This window comes from Glandiceps talaboti, chromosome 14 (assembly GCF_964340395.1).
Source record: "Glandiceps talaboti chromosome 14, keGlaTala1.1, whole genome shotgun sequence".
Lineage (NCBI taxonomy): Eukaryota > Metazoa > Hemichordata > Enteropneusta > Spengelidae > Glandiceps > Glandiceps talaboti.
Window position 1 is genome coordinate 16,570,068 of NC_135562.1, and position 25,207 is coordinate 16,595,274.

A 25,207-nucleotide genomic window follows, 5' to 3' on the forward strand; every position below is an offset into this window, starting at 1 on the left:
CCCACCCACCCACCCACCAATCAATCAATCAATCAATCAATCTATTAATCAATCACCCTCTCTCACACCTAACGGTCCCATAAACGCACGAAGCTAGTTCAGTCCGTAACATATTCAAGTTTGAGTATACATTTGTACATTATTCTTCTTCCAAGAGAAATATATGTATATGTAAGGATAATTGTTTTAAGCACTCGAAAATCCCAAATGTGTCTGTTGGTATCTAAATTTGATGTTTATGTTATTAAAGATGTGAAGCAAGAAAGCTCCGTGGGGTTCAGAAATAGTCCCCGGATTGTTAGGTCTTCACTTCGGTGCATGTTTTGGATGTAGAGCGACCTCTAGTGACTGTAAATCGTAATGGTTATCACGAGTTTGCATCGTTAAAATGCATAGTTATTCATACAAATGAAAGTCCGTTACATTCAGTAACAAGAGGGGTGATACTAGTATATGGTGATTCACACTGTGCGCCCTCTTCAGTTTGACTCGTTGTCTCCAAATCATCCTCGTCCTCGTTCTTGTCATCGTCATCGTCGTCAATAAAGGGGAAGTCATTAAACGTCACACGGGGGCAGTCGAACATCGAGCATTCGGGATTGCCAAATATTTCAGGCCTGACTGGCAAAATTGGTTTTCTCCGTGACTCTGCCACTATGGCTTCTTGCATGACGTCAGCAAATTTATTAACAGGTGGTTTGTCTTTCTCGACACTTTGATATTTTTTTGCATAACTACCGCCATTTTCCGATTTCGATTCATCATTCAAAAATATCTTGTGATGTACCTCGGACATGTTCCTGTTCAGTGATAATAACGACTCCAGCATGTTGTACCGAAACCCAGAAACATCGTTTTTCATCTGCATTAGCCATATCTCTTGAGTGAGGTCCTTCTGTTGAAGGAGGGCGGTTTTCTTGGCAAAGAAGTAACGATGTACCAACTGTTTCGCTAACTCCTGTGTTCAAAAGAAAACATTCGTATTCTTCAGTTCTGAAATACGTATAACAATGTTACAATATGCTATATGCAAATTGCCCAATTGTCTCTGACTTGTAAAATATCATGTTAGCATATTGATATTAAATCAGGTGCACTTAGAGTGTAACAACCTGCTTATAATATAATACAGTAAAATGCAATACAATACAATACAATACAATACAATACAATACAATACAATACAATACAATACAATACAATACAATATATGTTATTTAACATAATATACTATAATATAGTATATTACCATATCACATATCGTATCGTATCATATCACATCACATATCACATCACATCAAACCATATCATATCATATCATATCATATCATATCATATCATATCATATCATAGCATATATCATATCATAATGGTATTACACGCAAAGCAAATCCAGCAATGATTGTAAGATTTTATCAAACCAGAAAATGTAACTACATTAGTAATTTTATTTCAGCCAAGTGCAATAAAATGTTACAAAGTTAGCAAGATTGTTTTCCGGCAAGACGATGACATAACATCAGCAAGGTGGTATGTTTCCACTACGATTAGACAAAACAAAAGAATTGTTTCTGGTCATGACAGTTTGTCTAAAATGGTGTGACGACGCGATTTCTTTTTTACTCTCAACTGTCACTCAGTCTAGTATTTATGGCAGTCACTGTTCTTTTTATTTAGTACTTTAGAGCGAGATTGTATGTGGGGCAGATGTTATTTGATTGTTTATGATTGGTTGTGCACTGAGTTGTCTTCAAGATATGTTAATTCGAACATCGATCATTCTTGAAAATATTTTACAATGACACTAGTACTATAAATAAATATTCAAAGAAACTGCAATGAAATACCTTGTATTTGGTATCCATTTGATTTATTTCCCTCTAGAAAAAAATAGAAAAAGTTAGATCAGTATATAAAAATATAGATGCTTATGAGCTTATTCATCGGTGCAACAAATCTCAGACCACCAACCTGTTTGGGGGTCTGAGGACAAAGTTAAGAGTCAGCTCAAAATCAGAAGTCACGCATGCGTAAACAAGACCTGATGACTCCGCTCAAATTATCTAGCATTGTTGTGTAATATTAAGTTTTAGTTCATTCATTCACCCGCATAGATGAGTCGTCATCGTAATGACATTTCGTATCGATATGATTATTTGATTGTGATTACTTACTCGTTTTAATTCTCGTCTCTGTTCACAATTTGTAGTAAAATATCCTGTGAATCTGCTCAACCTTGGCAACAAATTAAAAGGTGGTGCCAAGGCAAAGGACTCTTCATAATAACACATCCATAGGTTAGTTCTGGAATACTTCCACTGTAAATCAGCGTCTTCCTGTACAAAAGAACAACACAACAGATTAATACCGTAACTGAATATTTTTCATTAAATTTTAAATTGTTAGATTCAATAAACTTACTCGTGATATCGTACACGCTGAAGTAGAATTGAATCACCTGTTGGTGTGTATTTTGTAATTGTATACACTATAAAGCAAATCAAGTTGATTTTTGGGCCCGCACCCAATATTAGCGCCCTCAACGGCGATTACGATTTAAACCTGTTATTGCAATACTTATGGATAAGATCGACCACTAATTAACATGTACAATGTCTGATAATTGGTATTTTAACACTTTTCGGTGAATAGCTAGACTGCGGCTGTCTGTTCAAAAATCGTTACTATGGTTACAAACTAGTGCACTTTTAACAACAGATTCAAAACCAAGCTTTCGACCAAGATTTAAACTTGTCACTACAGTACCTGACGGAAATAATATTGACCACTAATTAACAGATAAAATGTCTTATTTTAAATAATTGACCAATATTTAGTGAATATATCTTTAGTTACTTGATGAAAAAAACATTACCCAAGTTGCAATTAATTTAATACACATTTCATGTAGCACTCTGAAATCGCGGAACAATAACTAGCATGTGAGTGAGAACTGTAATAGCTTAGAGGCAATGTTGGATCTGGATTACAAACTGGGAGTGAAAACGAATTTTCTGACAGACCTACATAAACAGTCGGTCCAGTCCAAAAGAATCCATATAGCTACAGTGATAAAACACTCAGTAATCAAATACTATGGTATTCAAATATTGTTGTTGGGTTCAGTTCTCCTACTACGTCAACTCCTTCACGTATTACCGTCAGTTTTCCTTACTTTTTACTGGGGAAAGAGTTGGGAGTTTTCTCTTGAAGCAGATAGCAATAAAAAGACTTTACAACTTTTAAGACTCGGCTGCGTATAATCCATTACATATAGAGCCAATTTATGCAATTCCTTTACGATGCGAAAGAGCAAACTAGCTCTGTCTTATTTTGTTGTTGTTGTTGTTGTTGCTGTTGCTGTTGTTGTTGTTGATTATGAGGTTGTTGTTTTTGTTTTTGTTATTGTTGTTGTTGTTGTTGTTGTTGTTGTTGATGATGATGATGATGATGATGATGATGATGATGATGATGATGATGATGATGATGAAGACAGTGTAGTAACTGCTGTTGATGGTGTTGTCGTTGTTGATGAAGACAATGTACTAATCGTTGGTGTTGTTATTGTTGTTGTTGTTGTTGTTTGTACTTGTTCTATTTGTGGTACATAATTTCTGACTTACCTCGATTCTGTTGTAAGTGTTACTCATCATTGCTATTAGAATATTCAAGAGCGCAACGATAGCAACAATATGATAGATACCAAACAAAAAGTAGCCCATGAATTCCGTCAACCAATGATCTGTGACAGCGACGTCTAGACTTCGTAAGTCAACCATTCCAAAAAGAGTCCAAAAGAGTGCCAATATGGACGACGAGAAGCTTGAAGACAAAATAAACAATAGAAATGAAACGAGAGCAAATTCGTCTGTGTTCTTACATTTGTAGGTTTGTTTGTTGGTTGCTGTTACAGCTGACAACCATGATGGCCGCCATATTATGATATTTTCAGTTTTTATATAGCACTTTGCCACGCTGAATTCATGCACTAATATTTGCTAGACCTGGCATGGAACAGTATACACAATCATGGTTCATATTTCCTCAACTCCGTGGAGAGCACATAATCCATTGCAGGTTATAATCGTGTGTGATTAAAGTATTCACATTGCAGCGCCATTCCGTCATGTCATCGTTATCAATCCGATAAAATATTTTTTTCTTTGCCTGTTTCACTATTAATTGTATTTTTTCACAGTTTTACGACGAATGCTCTGCATCAATAGTGTCATCAGAGTAAATGAACATAGTATCTACTTCACACTATTTACATTTACTAATCCCCCAACGCCAACCCTATCCTTCCCTATTGGGAGATATTGAGATAAGATGTCCGCCTGTTTGTTTGTTTGTTTGTTTGTTTGTTTGTTTGTTTGTTTGTTTGTTTGTTTGTTTGTTTGTGTGTCTGCCCGTCTGTCTGTCTTCTTAAATATCATAATCATCTCAAATACCAATTGTAGCGCCAAAGCAGGCGTGATAGCCGACCAGGAAAGCGTTCTTTCTCTCCACAGACATTGCATTCAAATTTAATTCATCAGACAATATTAACAAATCACTTGATGACTTTTAAGATGTTCGTCAAATGTTATATTTCGATATACTTCGAAATAGATCACATCTGGGTAATGTGTATTTAATATAATATAGGCATCACGTGACTTATTCCACCAATCAATTTCAACTCATGTACCAATGCCAAATAATTTGAATTGCCGAATTCGCAGGCTATGTGGAGAGAATACTTGCTCGTTTTACTATCTAGCCACCTATAGAGGCTAGCACAACCTTATAGCAAAGTGGAACTGTTCAGTGAGTTTTGCGCTGGTGCTTTACGTATTGAAAACTGCCACTTACTTTCTGAAAGGTACAGAGCACAGTGATTTGTTCCCGTCATTATTTAAGCACTCCTTGTGCAATTCAGAGCTATACAAATGATACAATTCGGTCAAACCAACTGCGAATGCCACCAGCACGAAAATGAAAATTGCCATAAACTTCATAATATCACCTCCCATTCTTCCAAAAGAAATCTGCATGGGTCCGATGTTTAAGTTAACTACCGTCATGCGTACTATTTTAAGGAAACTGAAAACCTTGGCCACAGCGAGAAAACACTCTGCCAGGACGAGGGGATGATACTCCGATAAGGAGGTGAATGCACTGATCCCATCAACTGAAACCCGTCTCTCCTCATCACGTGCTGACGATGGACGAATTCTGACCGCACGACGATGTCGCCGGCTTAATTTCTCAGCTGACGACATTTCAGACTGTTCAAACAATTCCTGCAAGTATGCGTCGAGCTCAGATTCTTTATTCACGATCAAATCGAGTTTTAAGAGTATCTCTTGTAATATTCGTTCGTCAGCTTTATAACTTGTGGATGTCGTGTTCCCACCTTGTAGTGGCGGCGAATATGATGTCATATTCCGATCGATGTAAGTCATGTTGGTTTGGTCTTCCATTGTCTCCAAGGTTACGCCAAGATCGTACGCGAACTGTAAAAAAATCAGGAACGTGTTGCTTGAAATTTCGAAATTAAATTTGTCCGGGAAATTATACCTTTATGTACTTGTGTCGTACGGTGAACAATACAATGTGAAACAAAACAAAGTGAAGGGTTGGGAAATTGAAAAAATAAAAAAGGGCTTCACTATGTTTTGCTTTACATGTTTCAGAAGACTATGACGTAATATCGCATTTGAAAAAGTTTTAAAACCATCATCACGATTTGGAGTAATCATTGTTTTTTGCTTATACCTCTATGATGTGGTTATTGTTTCAGATATCGTAATACACGTACCCCAAACACTAGCTACATGCAGGTGTGATTTCATAGACCAACTGATGTTTATCCACTAGTTCAATTTTTCTTCTAGTAACAGCGATGTAAATAGTCATTAGAGGAATAAACTGGCTCGATACTTAGTCAACAAGAATTAAAACCTTATGTGAGGCATTCACTTTGTATCCGGTTTTTGGTTTGCCAGTAGTTGACGGACTGCACGTGTGAATAACTTTTAAGATCATGTCGACACTGACTACTAAAACGACCTAACATTGTAAATTAGCTCTTAATCCGTGGTAAATCCGCGACTGTAAATATGTAGGTAGTCTATTGAGAGATAGCTGTAGTGGATTAAAAGGTAAAGCCACTCCTGGAAATAGAGAAATTTTCTTAAACTATGTATTCTGGAGAGTTATTTCACGATTTTACATCACCTACAATTACTTGCGATTTCAAGGAAATGTCATGAATTTGTAATTACCGTGTTTGGGTTGACATAACGCTGTTTATACATGTCGACAAATACCCAGTTAGAGAAAATTTTATTGCAATAGACAAGACAAGCCGTCAATAATTTAGACGTGCCTTAAATTTTACAAATCACTTTACAGGAAAACTTGGAATGTCTATTGTCTAAACATGAATATATGTAAATTACGTGAATGACGCTTATGTCCGTGAATTTGAAACAAAAGGGCGCCTTGAGAACAATTGTTTTCCATACACCCTATCTTTTAAAATACTAAACATGTAGAGTCATGACAGAAACATCAAGTTAATCTTGTGCCTTTATAGGGTATCTTTGCTATGGGCTAATGCATCATGGGAATCAGCAGACATAATATATTCATGGTTGAACAATGAATATGAATAAGGTAATGCCAAATCATGAAATGACTCTCCAGAAGACATAGTTTATGAAAACGTCTGTATGTCCAGGAGTTGTGTTCCTCTTTAAAGCAATTTCCGATAGTCTGCAACTGAAACCACATTTTAAAAAGTCACGTAACTCTCCTTGACCAACCTAAATGTAATAAGAATGTCGACTAAACAAAAACAAAAAAAATACATGAGATATCAGTTTTTTATATTCACCTTAATTGAAGCAAAGAACCGGAATCCAATCCACCCCCAGAACAATAAAATGGTGATAAAATCGAAGAGTATTATTCGCGGGTTTTCTCGTAACCAGTGTATCCCGGATGTTATAATTGACCACACCATTTTCCAAGTCAGTGCTACAGAGAAAAATGATTAGTCATTCAATTGTGAATATTTCCCGCTGGAATGTAATCCGTCGAAAATAGTTATTACTCAGTTTTATAAAATAATTGTATATGCAAAGCTTTTATGAGACTAATATTACGTGTTCGATATAGCCCTCAATAGTACGGTGTCCCATAAGTGACAGGACAAAATACCGTACAATAGCCAACGTTTCCCTCTCTTAAGCACAAGCTAAGTTCATATGTATTTGGGCGTAGTTTGTCCCGCATATTCAAAAGTTACTCACAGTGTTGTACTTACTGAAGCACACTTAACCGCCACTCGTGATTGACTGAAATCCTAGTATTACGATATAATGCATAAACGATCCGATGACGTATCAAAAATGTTCAGGAAATCCCGACGATGCAATCAGCTGTTCTAATAATGACAGTCCTAAGGTTTTAGACGACATGCAGTGGCATTTAGCATTAAACTGGAATGTGGTTTTATTAAGGTATTCTCACTTGATTAAAAAGTTTATCAACTCAGCTGGTGCCACGTTAAACAGAAGGATACATTTTTTTAAAATAATTTCTTATTCTCATTTGCCAGTTTTACTTAGACATAAACATATTCCAACACCAATTATATGTCAATAGTCTTGCTTTTTCGTGCAGTTGTAGGACAGCATTACATATGAAATCCAAAAGTAACACATAATAAAATGATCACATTTAGAAAAATAACTTATCAAAACTCGACTGTAAACTTACCCACTACAAATACGATAATTACACATTCGCATGGAGTTGGGATGAAATGATCTCCACTCTTGTTCATGTGATTGAAGATGGCTGCTTCGTTTGAATGGTTCATTGATTCTATGTTCGTAACAGATTCTTCAGTTAGCTCAACAAAGTGGAACGCAAGTAAGGTTAGAAAACAAATATGGGATGACATGTGGAATAGGAATCTGACGTAAGGTATATTCAGTAATTTGCCCGGTGGTATTTCTGGCGCGATTATGTAGCAGACGGATACGACTGGAAACAACAACATCATCAGGAATGAGTTGAGTGACTTTTTAATCGTTGGAAGTTTTCGCCAGCCTGGTAATCCGTGGTACCAATGTTCAACCAGACGTTGCTGACAGTGAGAATGTCCAACAAACTGCAAATTTAAAAGAAGTGACATTCCCATTATAAGAGAAATCCCATTAAAGAGAAATCGATTCTTTCACAAATTTGAATTGAATTCGTACAATATATTCTGTATATTGTATTCGTTTACTTCACATATAATTGTCTTCGTTTTACGTCTTTTACACTTCACCAAACTATCAGAGATGTATTGTGACCAAATGATTATCTTGTCTATGGGTGAACGCAATTTCTCTTGGGGATAACTAAAATAAATTTCCGACCTGCCTAACCTATTTCTTGAAGTCATGTCATCGGATACAAACAATTAGTTTTATTTTTGCCTATTAGAAAAATGCAATATACTGGCGAGCGAACACGCACGCACGCATGCATGCGAACGCACGCTCGCTCGCTCGCGAATACACACACTCACACGTGCTTTCTGTACTCTGAGTCTAGGTAATGTCGATTGGCATCTCACTGCAACACAGTCTGACATTTGACATATATCGAAGCGAAACGTCCTGAAGCTATGTTTGCTATTCAGATAGTAATATATCAATTCATCCCACCCTTCCCACTACCCATATCATAAATTCAGTTCGTTCCTCAGATATTGTTGACACATCAAAAATACCGAGATATTTCATCTGGCAGATTTGTCACGTTTTAACAAATGACCTACCATAGTAAATAAAGGCATGATGACAATTTAGTAAAGTCATGGTCGAAACAGCGTAAAAACCATGTTCGTAGATCTATGAACAGGTTTATGTCGTATTCGCGTGAGGCAAGCTTTTCAAATACTTCAAGTCGTAACCTGGCCAGATGTGATTCATTGAAGACCTTTTGGAGTCGGAGAAGGTACGGTTCTAGTGCATAGGATGTTGATATTATATAAGAACAATGACCCCAACTGTATCCACCGTTTGGTTTACACAAGATTGGATACAATTGGCTCCATGTAGCACTCGTGAAATATCGCGAAATTGTATCTAAGTCTAGTGTATACCCGTCTGCGGCGGAGGCAGGTGGTGTTTTAGTTACTTGCAGTCAGTGTTTCCATCCACATTTTTCGCGTGGCTTTAATCAAAAATACAATTTAATTAATTAAACTGATAGGTGTTTCTATCCCCAAGTGCTTATGAAAAAAAAGGAGAATTAATTAAAATTTTAATTGGATTAAATTTCTGACCTTTGCAAAGGATGTTGGCATTCAAAAATGTGTTCTATAATTACAAAGTTAATCAAAAAGTGATTTAATTAAATTATGGCCACTACATAAAAAAGAGTATGCAGGAAATCGTGTACGGGTTATTACATTTGATTTCGACTTTTTTTACCGTAATTTGTATGAACAGACATTGGCTAGCTTGACGGATGTATTGAGATTCATCTATTTTATAATGAAAGGATACTAGCTACGAAAACAAACTCTTGGAGGAGGGGCTCTATAGATAAACGTACGGAAAGGCTCCTCGCAGACCACCAAACCAAAGGTCCCGTCATACCATATTTCACGGAAAAGGAGAAACGTTTTCTTAACAAAACCTAACGTCTGGTATATTCTGATGGTCTTGGATTTGTTACATTGGTTTTGTTATGGTTTGGAACCCTGCCTAACATGAAAGGCAGATAATTACAATCGTTTAGACCTAAGATTTGATATTAACCACTCTACACTCTAGAGTAATATTATATTGTAAGTTTTAACAAGAACATTATATCCTTTCTCAAGTCCTCAAGCACCTGTAAAATGGGACCTCTTTCGCGCTCACCCTCCTCGCATTGCCTTCGATTCAATTGCCGGCCACCACCATCAAAACTGCACCAAGTATATAGGCAGTAATAGGCTTAGGGTAAAAGTATCTAATACATTAACATTTCTCTCCCAATAGACTATCGTAAAAAGAATTATAAGGTCTGCAAGTTTGCTATACTATGCATACATAATTACTTTCACAATTACTGTAGTCCCTCAGCTCTATAATATCTAACTTTCTCTAGAGTATGAATCATGGACTGTCTAAATGATAGTAAATTGGCCTAAATACTAGTACTGTAACACAGTTTCTGTTCAGCAGTTAACGCCTACACTCAATGATAATGTCTTTGACAACACCTGCTGTCTCGATTCTAAAGGCCGCATGGGCACCTTTTCAGCAGTTGAGGGTCAAAAGTTCAACTAAAAGTGCTTGTAACCTTTATAATACAGTATGTTTATATTATAACTAATCGAAGCCATGATCAAGTATTCGTCCATGAAGACCACCATATCTCTCTCTCTCTCTCTCTCTCTCTCTCTCTCTCTCTCTCTCTCTCTCTCTCTCTCTCTCTCTCTCTCTCTCTCTCTCTCTCTCTCTCTCTCTCTCTCTCTCTCTTACTCTCTCTCTCTCTCTCTCTCTCTCTCTCTCTCTCTCTCTCTCTCTCTCTCTCTCTCTCTCTCTCTCTCTCTCTCTCTCTCTCTCTCTCTCTAAGCGGTCTCTGCCTCATGGCAATGAAAAGAAATGACATTCATAAAGGCTACTGTTATTAGCATAATATTTAACCTTTCCAAATATTGAAAACATGAAATTATCATTAATCTCTCTCTCTCGCAAAATAATGAACTTGTGTCATGCAAATACATCAACGGTATATCCACTGCAATGTAAAACAGTAAAATAGTCTCTGTTGATAGGCCCTTTTCTTCTGTTCTGTTACAGCCCTGTGTCGTCTTCGTCAGTGCTGACACAGACCTGTACCCACAATAATGTTATTCATTCATAGAGTGTCTGCACAGGACCTTTTCATGGGATATTTTATTTGGTGTATTCATTTTGTATGCAACCTACCTTCTTCTGGTCATATTTGATCGCCTTTTTCACCTTCAACGGCTCCTTAAAATCACCACGGAAGTCCTCACGACACCATACCTTGTAATCGTGAGTTAATACCGTATTTTGTTCATCTGTGTTCCTAACATACCCTAATAAGTCGGCGGCAAATGTTTCGCATCTTATGCCCATAGTTTCATAGAAGGAACGAAACTCAAAGTTACTTTCACTTAAAGTTCTCATCTCTCCACTAAGTTCAAAAGCCCGTCCAATCGGATCTTTGCTGGTGAGAGATATGTATGCTTCGCTGATGAGGGCTTCGTAAACGGCGATGGTACCAACCGAATGTTCGAGTGTAAACTCTTTGGAATGGAAATGGTACGACGAGGGTTCCTTGATCGAGGCTCCAAACTCTAAAAGTGTCTTTAATATATCGTAGTTATTACGCTGTGCAGCAAGAACAGGTGGTGTTATATCTGGATGAATGTCACCATTGCTGCAACGACAGTATAGACCATCCTACACAGAAATAGGTCAAAGAAATACAGTTTTGTTCTTGTTTTTACAATTAAATATTACATCGTTTGTCCCAGTAACTGATGGAAATTTACTCATATCTATCAGGATGATTGTCAATGTTTCTACAATATCGTTCTACACAGAAAAGGACAAAATATATATTTTAATCAAATCTAGAATTGAGTGTGTAATACTTGTGTAGGTTCTTGGCATAAGAAGCTTTCATGGTATATTTTAGCATTTGCGTTCCATTCACTAATTATGCTGTGATCAAGGTTTATCGTGGTTACATCATAACGCAGCCGTCCATCGATTCGAACAAGAGCACGTGGCGGTCCAATGCTACGAAGACCTAAATCCATAAATTATAGGGACGCTCGAACAATATATACAAACATAATCCATGACAAATTGCGTCCACCGCAATTTGTGTCACGTATTTAACATAGTATTGAAATGTCTATGATACTTCAGGAGAGTACTCATCACTCTTGCTGCCTGATGCACATTCCCTTGCAGCCATTGATCGATATTCAACCTCAAGTCTGAAATCATGCTCAGATCAACACTTGTTTGATTATTTTGCATGTGAACATTTAATACGCTCATTTCACGGTTCGAGCAACATGTCAGATTTAGGTTATAACAGCTTATTTATGGTAGTTTCAAGGCACAAGTTGTCTTTATACGTATTTTTAAAGCGTATTTTGCTATTTAAATGGTATTTATTGCACCTACTGAAGCTTAGTTAACCACCACTTGCAATTAACTGAACTCAAACGTTACAATACAATCCATAAACGATCCAATAACGTCATTTAGCATATGTATCAAGATACCAGAAGACTATCGCGATTTTATAGAACATCTGTATCGACATTCAAAAAAATTGTTTTGTTCTGGTTACCCGACCCCACCTACTTTTTCACACCGACCTTAACTCTTGTTTATGTATTCGAGGAAAAAAATAAATAAAATCGAGTAAATTGTGAACAGGTCTCACAAGAAATAGTGGATGCGGAAACTAACATCAACTTAAAAAGAAATATAAAACCGTTCTTCCAATTGTAATGGTTGTACATATGATGATAAGAAACCAATAACACATACACTATATATATGGAAAACAACGTCGAACATAACTATATGAACTAGACATATGACATATGAAAAAAATCTACCTACCCCAACTATTCTAAAGTTGAGCGTAATCGTAACAACACATTATTTTGCTAGGCCTTATACTGGAATGTGGTTTCATTTTATTTGTGTTTCATTTTATTTCATTTGTACTAAGACAACTCAGTGTGTGGCACTTTAAGAGATTAGGAGGTTCATCGTCAAGGAAGGCGGCTTAATTTTGACATCATTAACTTCTGATTGTCAGTTCTTGGTTTATTGAGCATGGATGTGACTTTTCATGAACGAGGTAACAGCATAGGTTTCAGATTCTATTTCCAGGATGCGTACTAAATTAAAAACCTCGGATGTTTTTTTCCTATTCATGACACTGGCATTAACCCATTTAGTAGTACCGATGGCCTTATTTGCACATAAATTTGGTTTTCAATTCCTAAAGTCATAAATGTCAATAATGTGGTGGTATTTTAGTACTTTATAATCATTTTTGTCAATGAACATAGTTATGTGAGATAGAAATTCTTCCTAAAGCCAATAAACACATACACTTCAAATGATTGTTTAGTAAATGGTAACGTCCCCTCTTTCTGTGCCGTATTTTTTTTTAACATTGCTACATGTTATCGTCCGGTTCAACAAACTGTTACCAACACTGCTACATTTTATAATCTGGTTCAGCAAAACCTTACCAACCAGTGCTTCAATTTATCGTCTGCTTCAACAAAATGATACAAATTAACGTGCTTTTAACCTAATCAATGCAAATTCACCATGTGTAAAAATATATTATTGTGAAAAATTTGTGCCATCGGTTTTTGAACATAAGTTTCGCTCAATTATGGGCGGGAAAATCGCTGATCACTAATAAGGTAAACTGTGTTTGAATGTTTGTTTCCGATAACAAAAAAGTAACCAAAGATACTTTGGCAAGAAAATCTACAATTTTACCTTTTTGCAAGTAAAGAAATGTTTAGGGTCGGCGGCTTAAACTATGATCGATCGGAAACACACTACTTTTTTATTTTACCTTAGCGTGCCTTTTAGCCAATCTTGAAAAATCAGTCAATTGGTAAAACAAGCAAACTGCAGGAAGTATTTTATGAAACATATGTAATGCAAATGACTTGACAAAATAGAAAATCGTGTCCTCTGTAAGAGTAATGCGCATGCTCCTACCCATGATCAACGATACTCATCTGTTCACATCTGTAGAATCAATAAACGTAATTATATTCATATTACAAATAGTAATTATTAGGGAAAATTTATGTACTATCAGAGGTCATTAATGAACTTTTCATTAAAGGACATATTTTATAAGTATTCCCTTCTGGTTAATTGAGACAGTGTCATCAGTACACTCTGTTATTTACTCAGACACTATTCTTTCACTCTCAAAGTTAATTAGACTCCCAGGGAGTTTTCATGAAAGGGTAAATTCAGATCCCATAAATCATGCCCTCCATGGATTGGCCACTTGCATTTTTATTTCAAATGTTTTCAGACTTTATTAACTTTTAAATTCCTTAAACACAACTTTTAGGCACATTCCAAAGTACTGGATAGATGAGAAGAAACTGGTGGAAATTAATACCCCAATTTCTGTAACGAGAACTCGACTGATAAAAATGTTATTATCGAAAATTGTGTGATCAAACCCTATCAACCTCCCAAAAAAATTGCAATTTATCGTAAAAGTGCCCTTTTCACTACTGTTCACGCGCTGGCATAAAGCAAGCATACAGTATATCAACAAAGACTGACTCGGAGGCCATTAAGCTTTAAAATTTGTTCTGAATTGGCAGTTATGTTTGTAGTTGTATTTTGGCAAGTCAAAACCTGTACTTGTGATTTGATAGTTCTATGCATGAATAACTGGTAGATTAAGGCTACAGTCATATTAATAAAGACAGCCTCTAAACAATATCAGAACACGTCAGTTTCTGTTGCCTTTTGTGATTGTTGTTGATCACGTCATAGTTTTCATTAGCAACCTAATTTGCATATAGCAGGCACTAATCTTTCTTCATTGGCCCTAGGGCACTAGTATAGGAGTCGTGTGTTCTTGTTGTTATTTTAAAAATTTCGAGTTTGCAGTTTAAAGCGGCATAAAATAGCAATATTTTGAGTTCTCACAGAGGTAGACCTTTAAAAAAAACCTGTGGACGGCAGAGGCGAAAAATAGTATTTGAGTTTGCAAAAGGGGCGATTTCAGCCTCTTGGGAAGAGAGTGGTACAGCTCTTCACAGATGTAACTGTCGCGAAGAAATATGACATAGTTCTACGATTATGTCCTCAAAACTTTCTACTCAGGGTGGTCAGTTCTTTTACTGCAGACCGGGACTGCAGAAGAATGTGAGGAATCCTAAAACCCTTTATTAGACACTCTAATACGTTATATTACCCCCTAATAATGTTATACAGAAACTGTTTCGAAATAGTTGCTACGTAATATCTTTTAGGCCAGACGTCTTAATGTGTCCCCAGATTAACTTTAATTACCGACGCTTCCAGTAAAGACTCCATTTGAGGTAGAATTCGCCTCGGGCCTTGGAAATCAAATTTCTTAAAATAAGTCTGAACGTTACCGTACTTAAGCTTATCGCTGGTCCTTTTGAAATGATGAAATAAATGTTAGGGTTCACTCATATCTCGTTTTCAGGGAACTCGTTTCATTTTCACATTGAGATTCGGCGGCCATATTGGATTCTAATATGACTTAATTTAATATAATTTTGACCTCTGTTTCAAAAATGTCTACTGTGACCCCGGATCTTTTTTCTCTTGATTTTAAATGATGGGTTTGAGTTTTATTAAACAGAGTAACAGCAAAAATTTCTATTTGTAAAAAACAAAGATTACATTCATATTTTTAAAGTTTATATTTGTGAGGCGCATACTACAATTAATTAGGTGCTAAAATACGCGTGAAATTCAGATAAAGAAATTGCCATCATAAGGGACTTGAAACCTTGAATCTATCGCGTTTCGTTCCCTTGTTACCATTTGATTCAGGTGCAGTCTTTTCATCCGGGTGGACTTTGGTTTAATAATGTGCATATAGCTAGTTATTTCCTAATTTGCTGACACGTAGAAATCCAATCTGCGAAGATCACCCTTTCCTAACAAGACTAACAATAACAAATACAGGACAAATTTCCCGTTAAAATCATTTGCGGCTTTTCGATTCTATGCATTAATCACTTATTTATCATATTTCGTGAGGCTACAGTCAGCCTTGGGAACACACACAACGATTTAGTTTATATTCAGGTTGTTAGCTTGAGTTCCTAAACGAAGTATCAAACAAGAAGTCTTCTATAAAAGTCACAGTATACACAACTGTCCACCAAAAGGTACTTGAATCCGCAAGTACTTTATAGGAAAGATTACAGCTAAAATGATGTTGGTTTGGTGATTTACTCATGGGGCATTACGTTGTTGACACAAAGATAGCGTCTGGCACTTTCAACTCTAGACTAACAGTAACGGAGACACAATAAACACAGCAGGATCCTTTACCCAATCACATTGAACAGTGATAAGCATTGCTATTCTGTTTCAGTGCAGTAAAAACAGGCTTCTAATGAAAACATCACACATGGACTTAATGATTTTAATGGCTGCTATTGTTTATTGTTTTACTAATAATCAACATATCACCTTGACTACTTCTACATCCCCACTGTGCACGGCACATATGTAATTGTTTCTTTTGCATATAGAAGTCTGAGGGTGTGTATTAAATGTCATGTTATATGAGTGAAACACCAAACCAACATCATTTTAGCTGGCCATTCTTAGGCTTTGAAGTTTAATGCGTGCACTTTGCACACATTGAAAATAACATGTCCATTAATTGTTTATTTGGAATTGAATTTTCATCAAGTGATAACATTACATACCGGCAACAAATGTCTTTGCTGCATACTACGACATAGTATTCTTACTTCTGCGGTATACTGGCAGTTGACGGCTCTAAGCAGGGCATCACCAAGATGTACCAGTCTATGAGTTGACAGCATTTCCACAATATCTATAAGAGAGACCTATCACAGTCAGTAAAGACTAAGTTCACAACATGATAATACTACATTCACATCAAAAGATGTAATGAGATCTCCCAGATCTCACCCCAACCCTACTACTAATATAAAACACACAACCACAGACTGTGATGCAATACTCTCTCTCTCTCGCTCTCCCCCCCCCCTCTCTCTCTCTCTCTCTCTCTCTCTCTCTCTCTCTCTCTCTCTCTCTCTCTCTCTCTCTCTCTCTCTCTCTCTCTCTCTCTCTCTCTCTCTCTCTCTCTCTCTCTCTCTCTCTCTCTCTCTCTCTCTCTCTCTGTCCGGGAACATTTTGGGCTAACCAATTTAATTAATAAAAAAATAACTAATTACTATATGCTTTATCCTACAGTTCTCAGTTGAACATCTATCTTTCTGATGGTATCCTTGATAAGATTTATTACAACAACGCCATTTATACGAATTTATAACGTCTGATATCTTGTTATTTCGTAATTAACTTTCATTTCATCTGTCAACAAAGTCTATCGCACCATGTGGTTATTCAAACAGTTGTTCTATTAAAATACGCTCATAAATAAATGAGGATAACACAGCAGGGAACCCCAAAGGAGTCCATAAAAATCCAATTTTTTCTTTACGACAGTATTTTATCTGAAACATATGGTTATTATCTTTCACTGCACCCGCTGTGGCACGTTATCATGGCCAATCATTTCCTAGTTTTGTCAAACATTTTAAAGTTTAACTTGCCAATAGGAATTAGTCACTTTCAAACCAGACTTTTGTAATCAATTCATTGAAAAGACCAGCTGACCCATGAATTCAATCCAAAATAATATTGATTCCCAATCAAGTGGACCCAGTACACCGTAGTCAATCCATCGAATTCACTTTTAAAACGCATCTTCGTGAATGTACAACGAAATGAAAATGATAAACACAATTACGTGGCAAGGACGTCACTTGGGCAAAATTTAAAAACAATTGTAGATTTCCGATAACCCAACCGACCCCAGAAATTCTGTTTTCCTGACTTTCCTGCACGTTCTCCTTCCCCAGTGATATATTTACATATTTCATCAAACTATCACAGAAGGTGTATTCTGATCAACATTTCGTTTGGTTTTGGGTCGATCAATATTTTTCAAAACTAAAGACACTTTAAAAATATAAAATAATTAAATTCTAACGTATCTACCTTTAATTATTCTCTAAGGACATGTTATCGAAAATACAAAATTATTTTTTTTGCAGTGTGTATTTTATTACCACATTAACTACAGAGTCATTGTCCTCAAGGTGCACATAGAAAACAAACATTTTTCTTCAAGGAATTTCGGGTGAACGTCTTTAGTAGTACACATTACTTTGGCGAGCAAGTATTACAATTAATTGTTATTTTTGGCGTCTAATGTCTCGATCGACGTAAAGGATTTGTATTACCATTTTTCTTGTGTTTGTCTCACCCTAAACTCGCGACCCGAAAGGAATTATTTCAATATTTACAGTATTAATCGACACATTCTTTGATTTTATGTCGTATTTGCTTTTTGATAATATACAGTATTTGCATGTGATTGGTAATATTTGTTTAGGCGATTGGCTATGTCATTCATTTAGCAAAGTATTCATCACATATCAATGACCCCCATCTCTCCCATAATAGAAACCATTTTTCGTTCTCACCTCAATTCTTATATGCATTAATGTATGACAGACTTTAAATGGAAAGACTAATTCGACTTAAATGATGTATGTAATTGTCATTGTCTTCTTTGTCTTATCTGAAAGGATAGTGTATTTAATAAGTGGTCATGCTCCAATACAAAATAATATAATTACCAACACAATGAACACATACATACATACATACATACATACATACATACATACATACATATGTTTTGGAGTTTGGTTGGATTTTTTTATTATTATTATTGTTGTTGTTGTTGTTGTTGTTGTTGTTGTTGTTGTTTTGGGGGGATTGCAATGTCTCCCTGAGAGATTACAAGTAACACGCAATATTGGGATCGTACTCCTAACAAAGTATACAATGCAAGATATACATAAAGGTGTATACATCATAAAATTCAAGATTGGACGATAGTTTCCACGAGACAACTTAGAAATTGCATAAATGAATTAGATATTATTGCCAATATCTTTCTTCATTCAGCCAAGGAATATACGAGTGACCTGAGGAGCCTTGTCGCCATGAGTCTAAGACGAGTAACAACGCTTTAGGCCATGAGTAATTTGTCACACTGAGTGAGGAAAAATGTTTGGGGAATAATATAATTCGACTGCGCAAAAACAATAGTGACGATTTTGACTCATATTACTAGCACAGCAGAACCAATGACGTGGACACGGGTTGTCGTGATGTACAACGACCAGGATATAAATCCCACATTTATTGTTCGAACGCGTTCAGTATGGTATGTATATGGTATAAGAATCGTTCTAGTACTATTCTTCGTTTGAAAAAAAATAATATTATGACATTTTTTTGTCTTGTCACGTATTCAATTCCTTTAGAACAAAATGAGAATTTGGGTTTAAATTCTGTGTTGCCATTGTATTCTAGTGTCTGAGATTAAATCTATCATTTATTTACACGGCTGTTGCCTGAACCCGTGTGCGAATTGTTTATTCTAATTATTACTGTAAGTAGTGCGATCTGTTTATACAGACGGTAATACTAATTAATTGTTCTGCAATTCTATTACTGGTACGTGTATATCATGCATGCCAGGTTGATACGAAGTATGAATATATCAAGCCTTGGTACTTGTAATAGCATTTTACCCCGTGCTAGAGGGTCAAAATAGAACAGCGAGATAAGCTTATTCTCACATGTACTTAAAGTAATGTATGTATATCATGTTGAGCGGAAACCATGCATGGTGTCGACCAAAACAATCAAATTGTTGTTCTTGAAAAATAAATGTATGACTTGGCTTGTTGGTATAGTTCTAGTGACGACAATTATATTGGCCTTTGTGAAATCGTAACTGCATTGTCTGTATTCCACGTCCCCGCCCATATTGCAACTTACTACTAAGGGGGTGAGGGGTTACATGCCCTGAACTCCCCTGAAATTCAGTCAAATTTCGCAATGGAATTAATAAAACAAATTTACTGCGTTTTCCCAACTTCGAAAACAATTGGAAGCAAAGTATACCAAGTCCATATTTGTAAGTCAAAAGATTGTAATAATCCATATAAAGTATGTATAAAAGGGTTGTCATTGTAGGTACAGGAAGCACTCTGTAAATAAACTGGACAAACTTGTAAAATTACTGAATTGTAAACAAGGACTTGGTATACGTTGTTTGTCGATGTTTATTCAAGTAGTAGTGTACATGTATTACTGAAAGTGACTCAAGTTGAATTCAAGTGTATTTTACTCACGTTAAATAAAATCCATAAAATCCCCTTTTAATCTATTCCAATATAATGCTAATAACGATGTATACTTGCTATGACATTAGAGTTGACTTCTGGCATTGTTAGAACAGCGAATTGCATAGTAGGGATTTTCTGTAATAAATGACGTCATCAGGTCATTTAGAAGACATATAGTAATACCAGGTTTGAATTCACTCAATATTGAAAATGATGGTTAACTATGTTTCAGTAAGTAGATTGCTGCGAGTACATGTTAGATAGAGGAGCGACTATTACACCCTAAAACGTTTACACTTGGCTTGTTCCCCTTATAAATCTACATAATACCCATTTCTTATCCATATAGCCGCTTTAAAACCCCTAGTTTCATATTGTTCTCATTTTATCACTACATATTCTGATAAATATCAAATCTTGGGTCTTTTGTATTTCAATCTTTCAGTCTGACAACTATTTTCCGTCGCTGTGTCAAAATTCTCTTATTATTTATCGTTTATAATTAAGCGAAATCACCACTGAATGTTTTTATATCGAATGAAATATGAAATCTATGATTAATGTTCATACAGCAATCCGAGCCAAACCTTTACCCATATATAATACTGAAACTGTGAGTTTATCCCTTGGTCATAACTGGCATTATGATAAGGTACATGTGTATACTTATGAACTAACGTTTGGTAATGTAAGGTGTAGAAAAATTAATGCGCTTGGGCGACCAATTTCGCCAAAAGCCGTTAAAATCCTCAAAGCTGAGCCCTATGAAAACTGCTCCTGTGTCCTATTGAAAATAAAAGAATTTCAGGTGTTAACATACAGTCTGTTATTTTCCTCTAAAATATAAACGGTATGATTTTTTGAAATCAATGAAGACACATCTTTTTTCTCATTGATTGTTATTTCCCCATTGCTGTAAATATGCAAATATCTTTTTGTGTGTTGTCATAGATTTCGTTTGTTTTGGTTTTCCGTTCTGGTTATTTGATATTCTTTGTGCTATCATGGTTTTTCTTTGTTTAGTATTGTTCATTTGTAATGTTATGTATACAAATGTAAATAAGTATGTGTATTTGATTATTATTAGTTATTTGCGGTCTTCACAAGAACATTTTCTTATTAATTATATTTTCTTTCTGTATTCTTTTTATCTTATGTTTCTGATGGAAATGAATTCAATTTACTTCAATTCAAAGACGTGACACAATATTCAACTGCCATTTTGATTCTAAAATGGATCTATTTTGGCCTCTCCAATTTACATGTGGTCCGCTGACTCCCTGAATTTCGTTCTTAATTTTCACTAACACTTGTTTTTGAATAATGTAACAGTAAAAGGTAAAAAAAAATTGAATAATGTAACAGTAAAAGGTAAATACTGTTGTTTCCGAGGGCCATACTGCATAGAGCTAACAGGCATCGTTCAGTGTGTTTACGTTAAGCGGTGGCATGCATTTTCCTATACTTTAACATTACAATGTGTGCCTCAGTGAGACCCTTGACAATTAGGAGAAGGTACATTTACAAGGGCGACCTTTCAACTTTCCTGAACATTTTTTAAAATGAAAGGTACCTCAAACTTGAAATAACAAAAGGTACTTCAAACTCGAAATAACAAATGAACTTTGGGGTTTATTGTATAGTTTATAAAGTAATCTGCTATCCAGGAGTTAAACGTGACGTTCGGCGGCCATTTTGAATCCTAAAATTGGTTCCAACGTTCACATTAATTTTTATCAATAACTAAAATTATTATGTATCAAACCAACTTGACGATAGGATAGTGCCACAAATTTATCCTCGCAGGTTATCATAGCTATGTGTGTGTGTGCGCGCGCGCGCGTGTGTGTGTGTGTGTGTGTGTGTGTGTGTGTGTGACAATATATTGAAGTATAATCAAAGGGTATTTAGTAAAATCAAATGCTTTTTACTTTTAAATTTTAGCTTATCACATCAGCATTTAATTCAAATCAAGAAAATTAGAAGAATGAAGACATCATTGAAAAATAATGAATATTCTGAGCCAGACTAAAGAAAATATTGATATAATTAACACAATGTTAGACGAACTGTAATTTTGTAATTCGAGGGTTGATGAACTCCAACATTATGAGTATAGCGAAATAAGAAACGTCAGTTCCTCAAAAGTGTTTGCTAAGTTGGGTGACCTGTAGTTTTATCGTAAGCAAACAAGGTTCTCTAGGTGTTATTCGATGAGTGTGTCAAAAGCCGGTTGTTATCAACTGTCACTGTAGATAAGTCTGTATAGATCATGTTGTGTCACTATGGGTATCTAATATATACATGACTGTGGATGTCCGATCTTCCTAGGTTCTCTTCTCCCACCTTTTGATTACGAAACATGTATTGATTGCTCTGAAAACCTTAAGTTACCATATTTCTCTCCTTGACTAACTTAAATCGGGTGTTAGTTTTACTTTGTTGAACTTTTTTTTTCATTTTTGTTCGTCTTAAGAACAAAAACTGGTTGTGAAACATATAGAAAGCATTCACTATCATCTAGTAGGCGAGCAAATAGGTTGAATAATTTTTTATATCAAATCTTACCCAAGTTTCGATTTCGGATAGCCAAAATCAGTGCACTTCTACCTTCAGCGTCAACACAATTGATGTCGAACAAGTCCAGATAGTCCAGCGCCATGAGCATAGCTTTCTTTTCACCTGTTGCAGCTGCCTCTAGAAACATATTTTCCAGTTCTGAGTTCTCCTCATTATCGCATGCCATTGCCATATTGGGCCGAACGTGGAGCAGTTTTTTCAAACCTGTGTCCAGTTTTAGGTAGAATATACTCCTTTCTTATTGGAGCAGCGATCACACAAATACCGATTTCATTATGTGAAACTAGGTATCATAACACAATTCTCGCTTTCAGTTTGGCGTAACAGTCCAAATCGAGCTCTGTCTACGGAGATAAACAGGATTATAGTTACCGAGTCAAATTATTTTTGCAGAAGGTTTAGAGTCCCATTTAAGTGTCTCTGACACAAAACGCCCCTAAAGTACGCAAAAACGTCCACAGTTATTAGTCCAATATAGCGCCTATGCAGCCGATTGGACGAGCCCTAAAAACGTCAGTTAATATATAGGCCTTTTATTTGATCCCTGATTGTTGATAATTACAGCAACGACCTCTATGTCTCACAAGGCGGACAGCTCATTAATGGCATGTCATTGTCGGGGGATTAAATATGTTATTATGATTGTCGACAATTGTTTTATAAACCACTTAATTGGGATAAAGTAAGTGTCTTTCAGATCAAAATATCGTGCAACAATACTATCAATTCCGCCAGACTGAGTGGCTTTGTATTGTGGCCTTGAAATTTTCGAATTTATTGTTGATAGGTGATAGACTCATGAAGCAGATTCTGACGCAAAATAATTTAAAAGGCGACTGTATCCTTATAAAAGTGCAATTTTTCAGTCGCTCGATCTCGGAGGATTCTCGGGTATTTCCGATTTCACCTCAGCCATGGAGTAATTTGACGTCACAGAGGGCCTTAATCATATTATAGCATGCTTGTAATACGATGGCTTATATAAATTATTAATATTATTATTATTATTATTGTTATAATAATAATTATTATTATTATTATATAAATTAACTAAAACATTGAAACACAAAATGTACACAATTATATTTTCATCTTCTTCTCTGAAACCAGTTGTCAGATTTCTTTGATATTCGATCTACATGTGCCTAGGGGAAAGCCCATTGTGATTTGTACATGCCAAGCCAGTTTGTCGTTTACTTTCTCTCTTTTTTGACAGGCTGTCTGGTATTTTTGGTCAAAATGACTTTTCTCAACTTCTCCTCAACATCAACTCATCAGATTGCTTATATTATGTTGTATAAAAGTACCCACATTTTCTGCACATGGAGCTCTTCAGTGCACAGGTACATTATAAATTCACTTTAACATTATATTAAATTTGTCCATGACAATTTGATTTATGCCATTTTGTGGGTTTTTTTATTGTAGCCATTTTCTTGCAGTACCTGTACCTTTTCCCAAATCTTTCAATTATGTTGTCACTCGGAAAATTTACCAGGCCTTTACTCAAAACAGTACAATTATGTTTAATAGTATAACTGCATTACCTCTACTTCTCCATAATTTAACATTGGAAACTGGCTTGGTGCCCATGTGCTCGCAATCATGACAGAAACACGAGGCATTACTTCGTTTTTCAACAAATTACAAATCTATGGGTTGCTGATATAGGAGTCGAGCACTAGGCGAATCCATAATTCAACAAGTACACAATAACATACAAAAAGATCGACTGGGGTTCAACTTTAGTAGCTGGAATACATAACTTTTAACATTTAATTGAAAAGGTATGTGTGACGTCAAACATATTTCAGTTTTTAACATACCACCTTTAACTCTCTTAGAACCACACGTGTGATCTTTCAAAGCTTCAATACTGTCACGTGAATCATATTGCTGTCACATTATGACATTTCACCCCTCCACTTCAAGAAATGTATGACCTTTCACCTCTGCACTTCCAGTTATATGTATATGACCTTTCACCTCTCACTTTAAACAACTATGAAATTTCACCCCTTCATGTTTTCATTACCAAGAATATGTGACCTCTCATCGTTTTACTTCTAGACAGGCATAAACTTTCACCTCCACACTTCAGACATACATGACCTTTCATCCGTTCGCTTCCAGTTATATATGACCTTTCATCCCTCACTTCAAGACATAACCGTTCACCCCTTCATTACCAAGAGTGTGTGACCTTTCATCCCTTCTGTCCAGATATGTATGACCTTTCGCCACTACACTCCGGACATGCATGACCTTTCACCTTACACTTTTAGACATGCATGACATTTTACCCCTTGACTTCACTTCCAGACATACGTGACATTCACCCCTTTTAATACTTCCAAAGATATGCGATATATTATTCCCTTCACGACCTGCCAAGTCATAATCAATCTATGCAGTACCAAACATATTTAACAGGCCACATGATACAAACACTCAATTCCATTAATTCTCCTCTACCTACCTTTTAAGCCAAAAGTAATATTCATCAATTGACAAGGATCTTTCCATTTTAAGAGTAAAATACAAACGTAGAATAACATGAGAGACAACTAAAAA

General features: G+C 35.8%; 1 protein-coding gene across 1 annotated transcript; it reads right to left on the reverse strand.

Moving 5' to 3' along the window:
• Positions 1 to 400: 400 nt before the first annotated feature.
• Positions 401 to 22,805, reverse strand: LOC144445339 (short transient receptor potential channel 1-like). The gene is made up of 10 exons (XM_078134878.1): positions 22,622 to 22,805; positions 16,520 to 16,650; positions 10,974 to 11,474; positions 7,771 to 8,167; positions 6,884 to 7,026; positions 4,855 to 5,498; positions 3,624 to 3,822; positions 2,175 to 2,336; positions 1,848 to 1,880; positions 401 to 958 (listed from the first exon to the last, which is right to left on the reverse strand). Exons 1-10 carry the CDS (start codon positions 22,803 to 22,805, stop codon positions 401 to 403), a joined length of 2,952 nt encoding a protein of 983 aa, XP_077991004.1.
• Positions 22,806 to 25,207: the final 2,402 nt, after the last annotated feature.

Bases quoted from the DNA above. Each gene is read 5' to 3' on its own strand.
- LOC144445339 (XM_078134878.1), bottom strand. From the start codon at position 22,805: ATGGCAATGGCATGCGATAATGAGGAGAACTCAGAACTGGAAAATATG. The intron at 7,027-7,770 runs GTAAGTTTACAG...TTTTCTCTGTAG, and splicing joins AATTATCGTATTTGTAGTGG to CACTGACTTGGAAAATGGTG. The intron at 1,881-2,174 runs GTAAGTAATCAC...ATTTTTTTCTAG, and splicing joins AGAGACGAGAATTAAAACGA to AGGGAAATAAATCAAATGGA.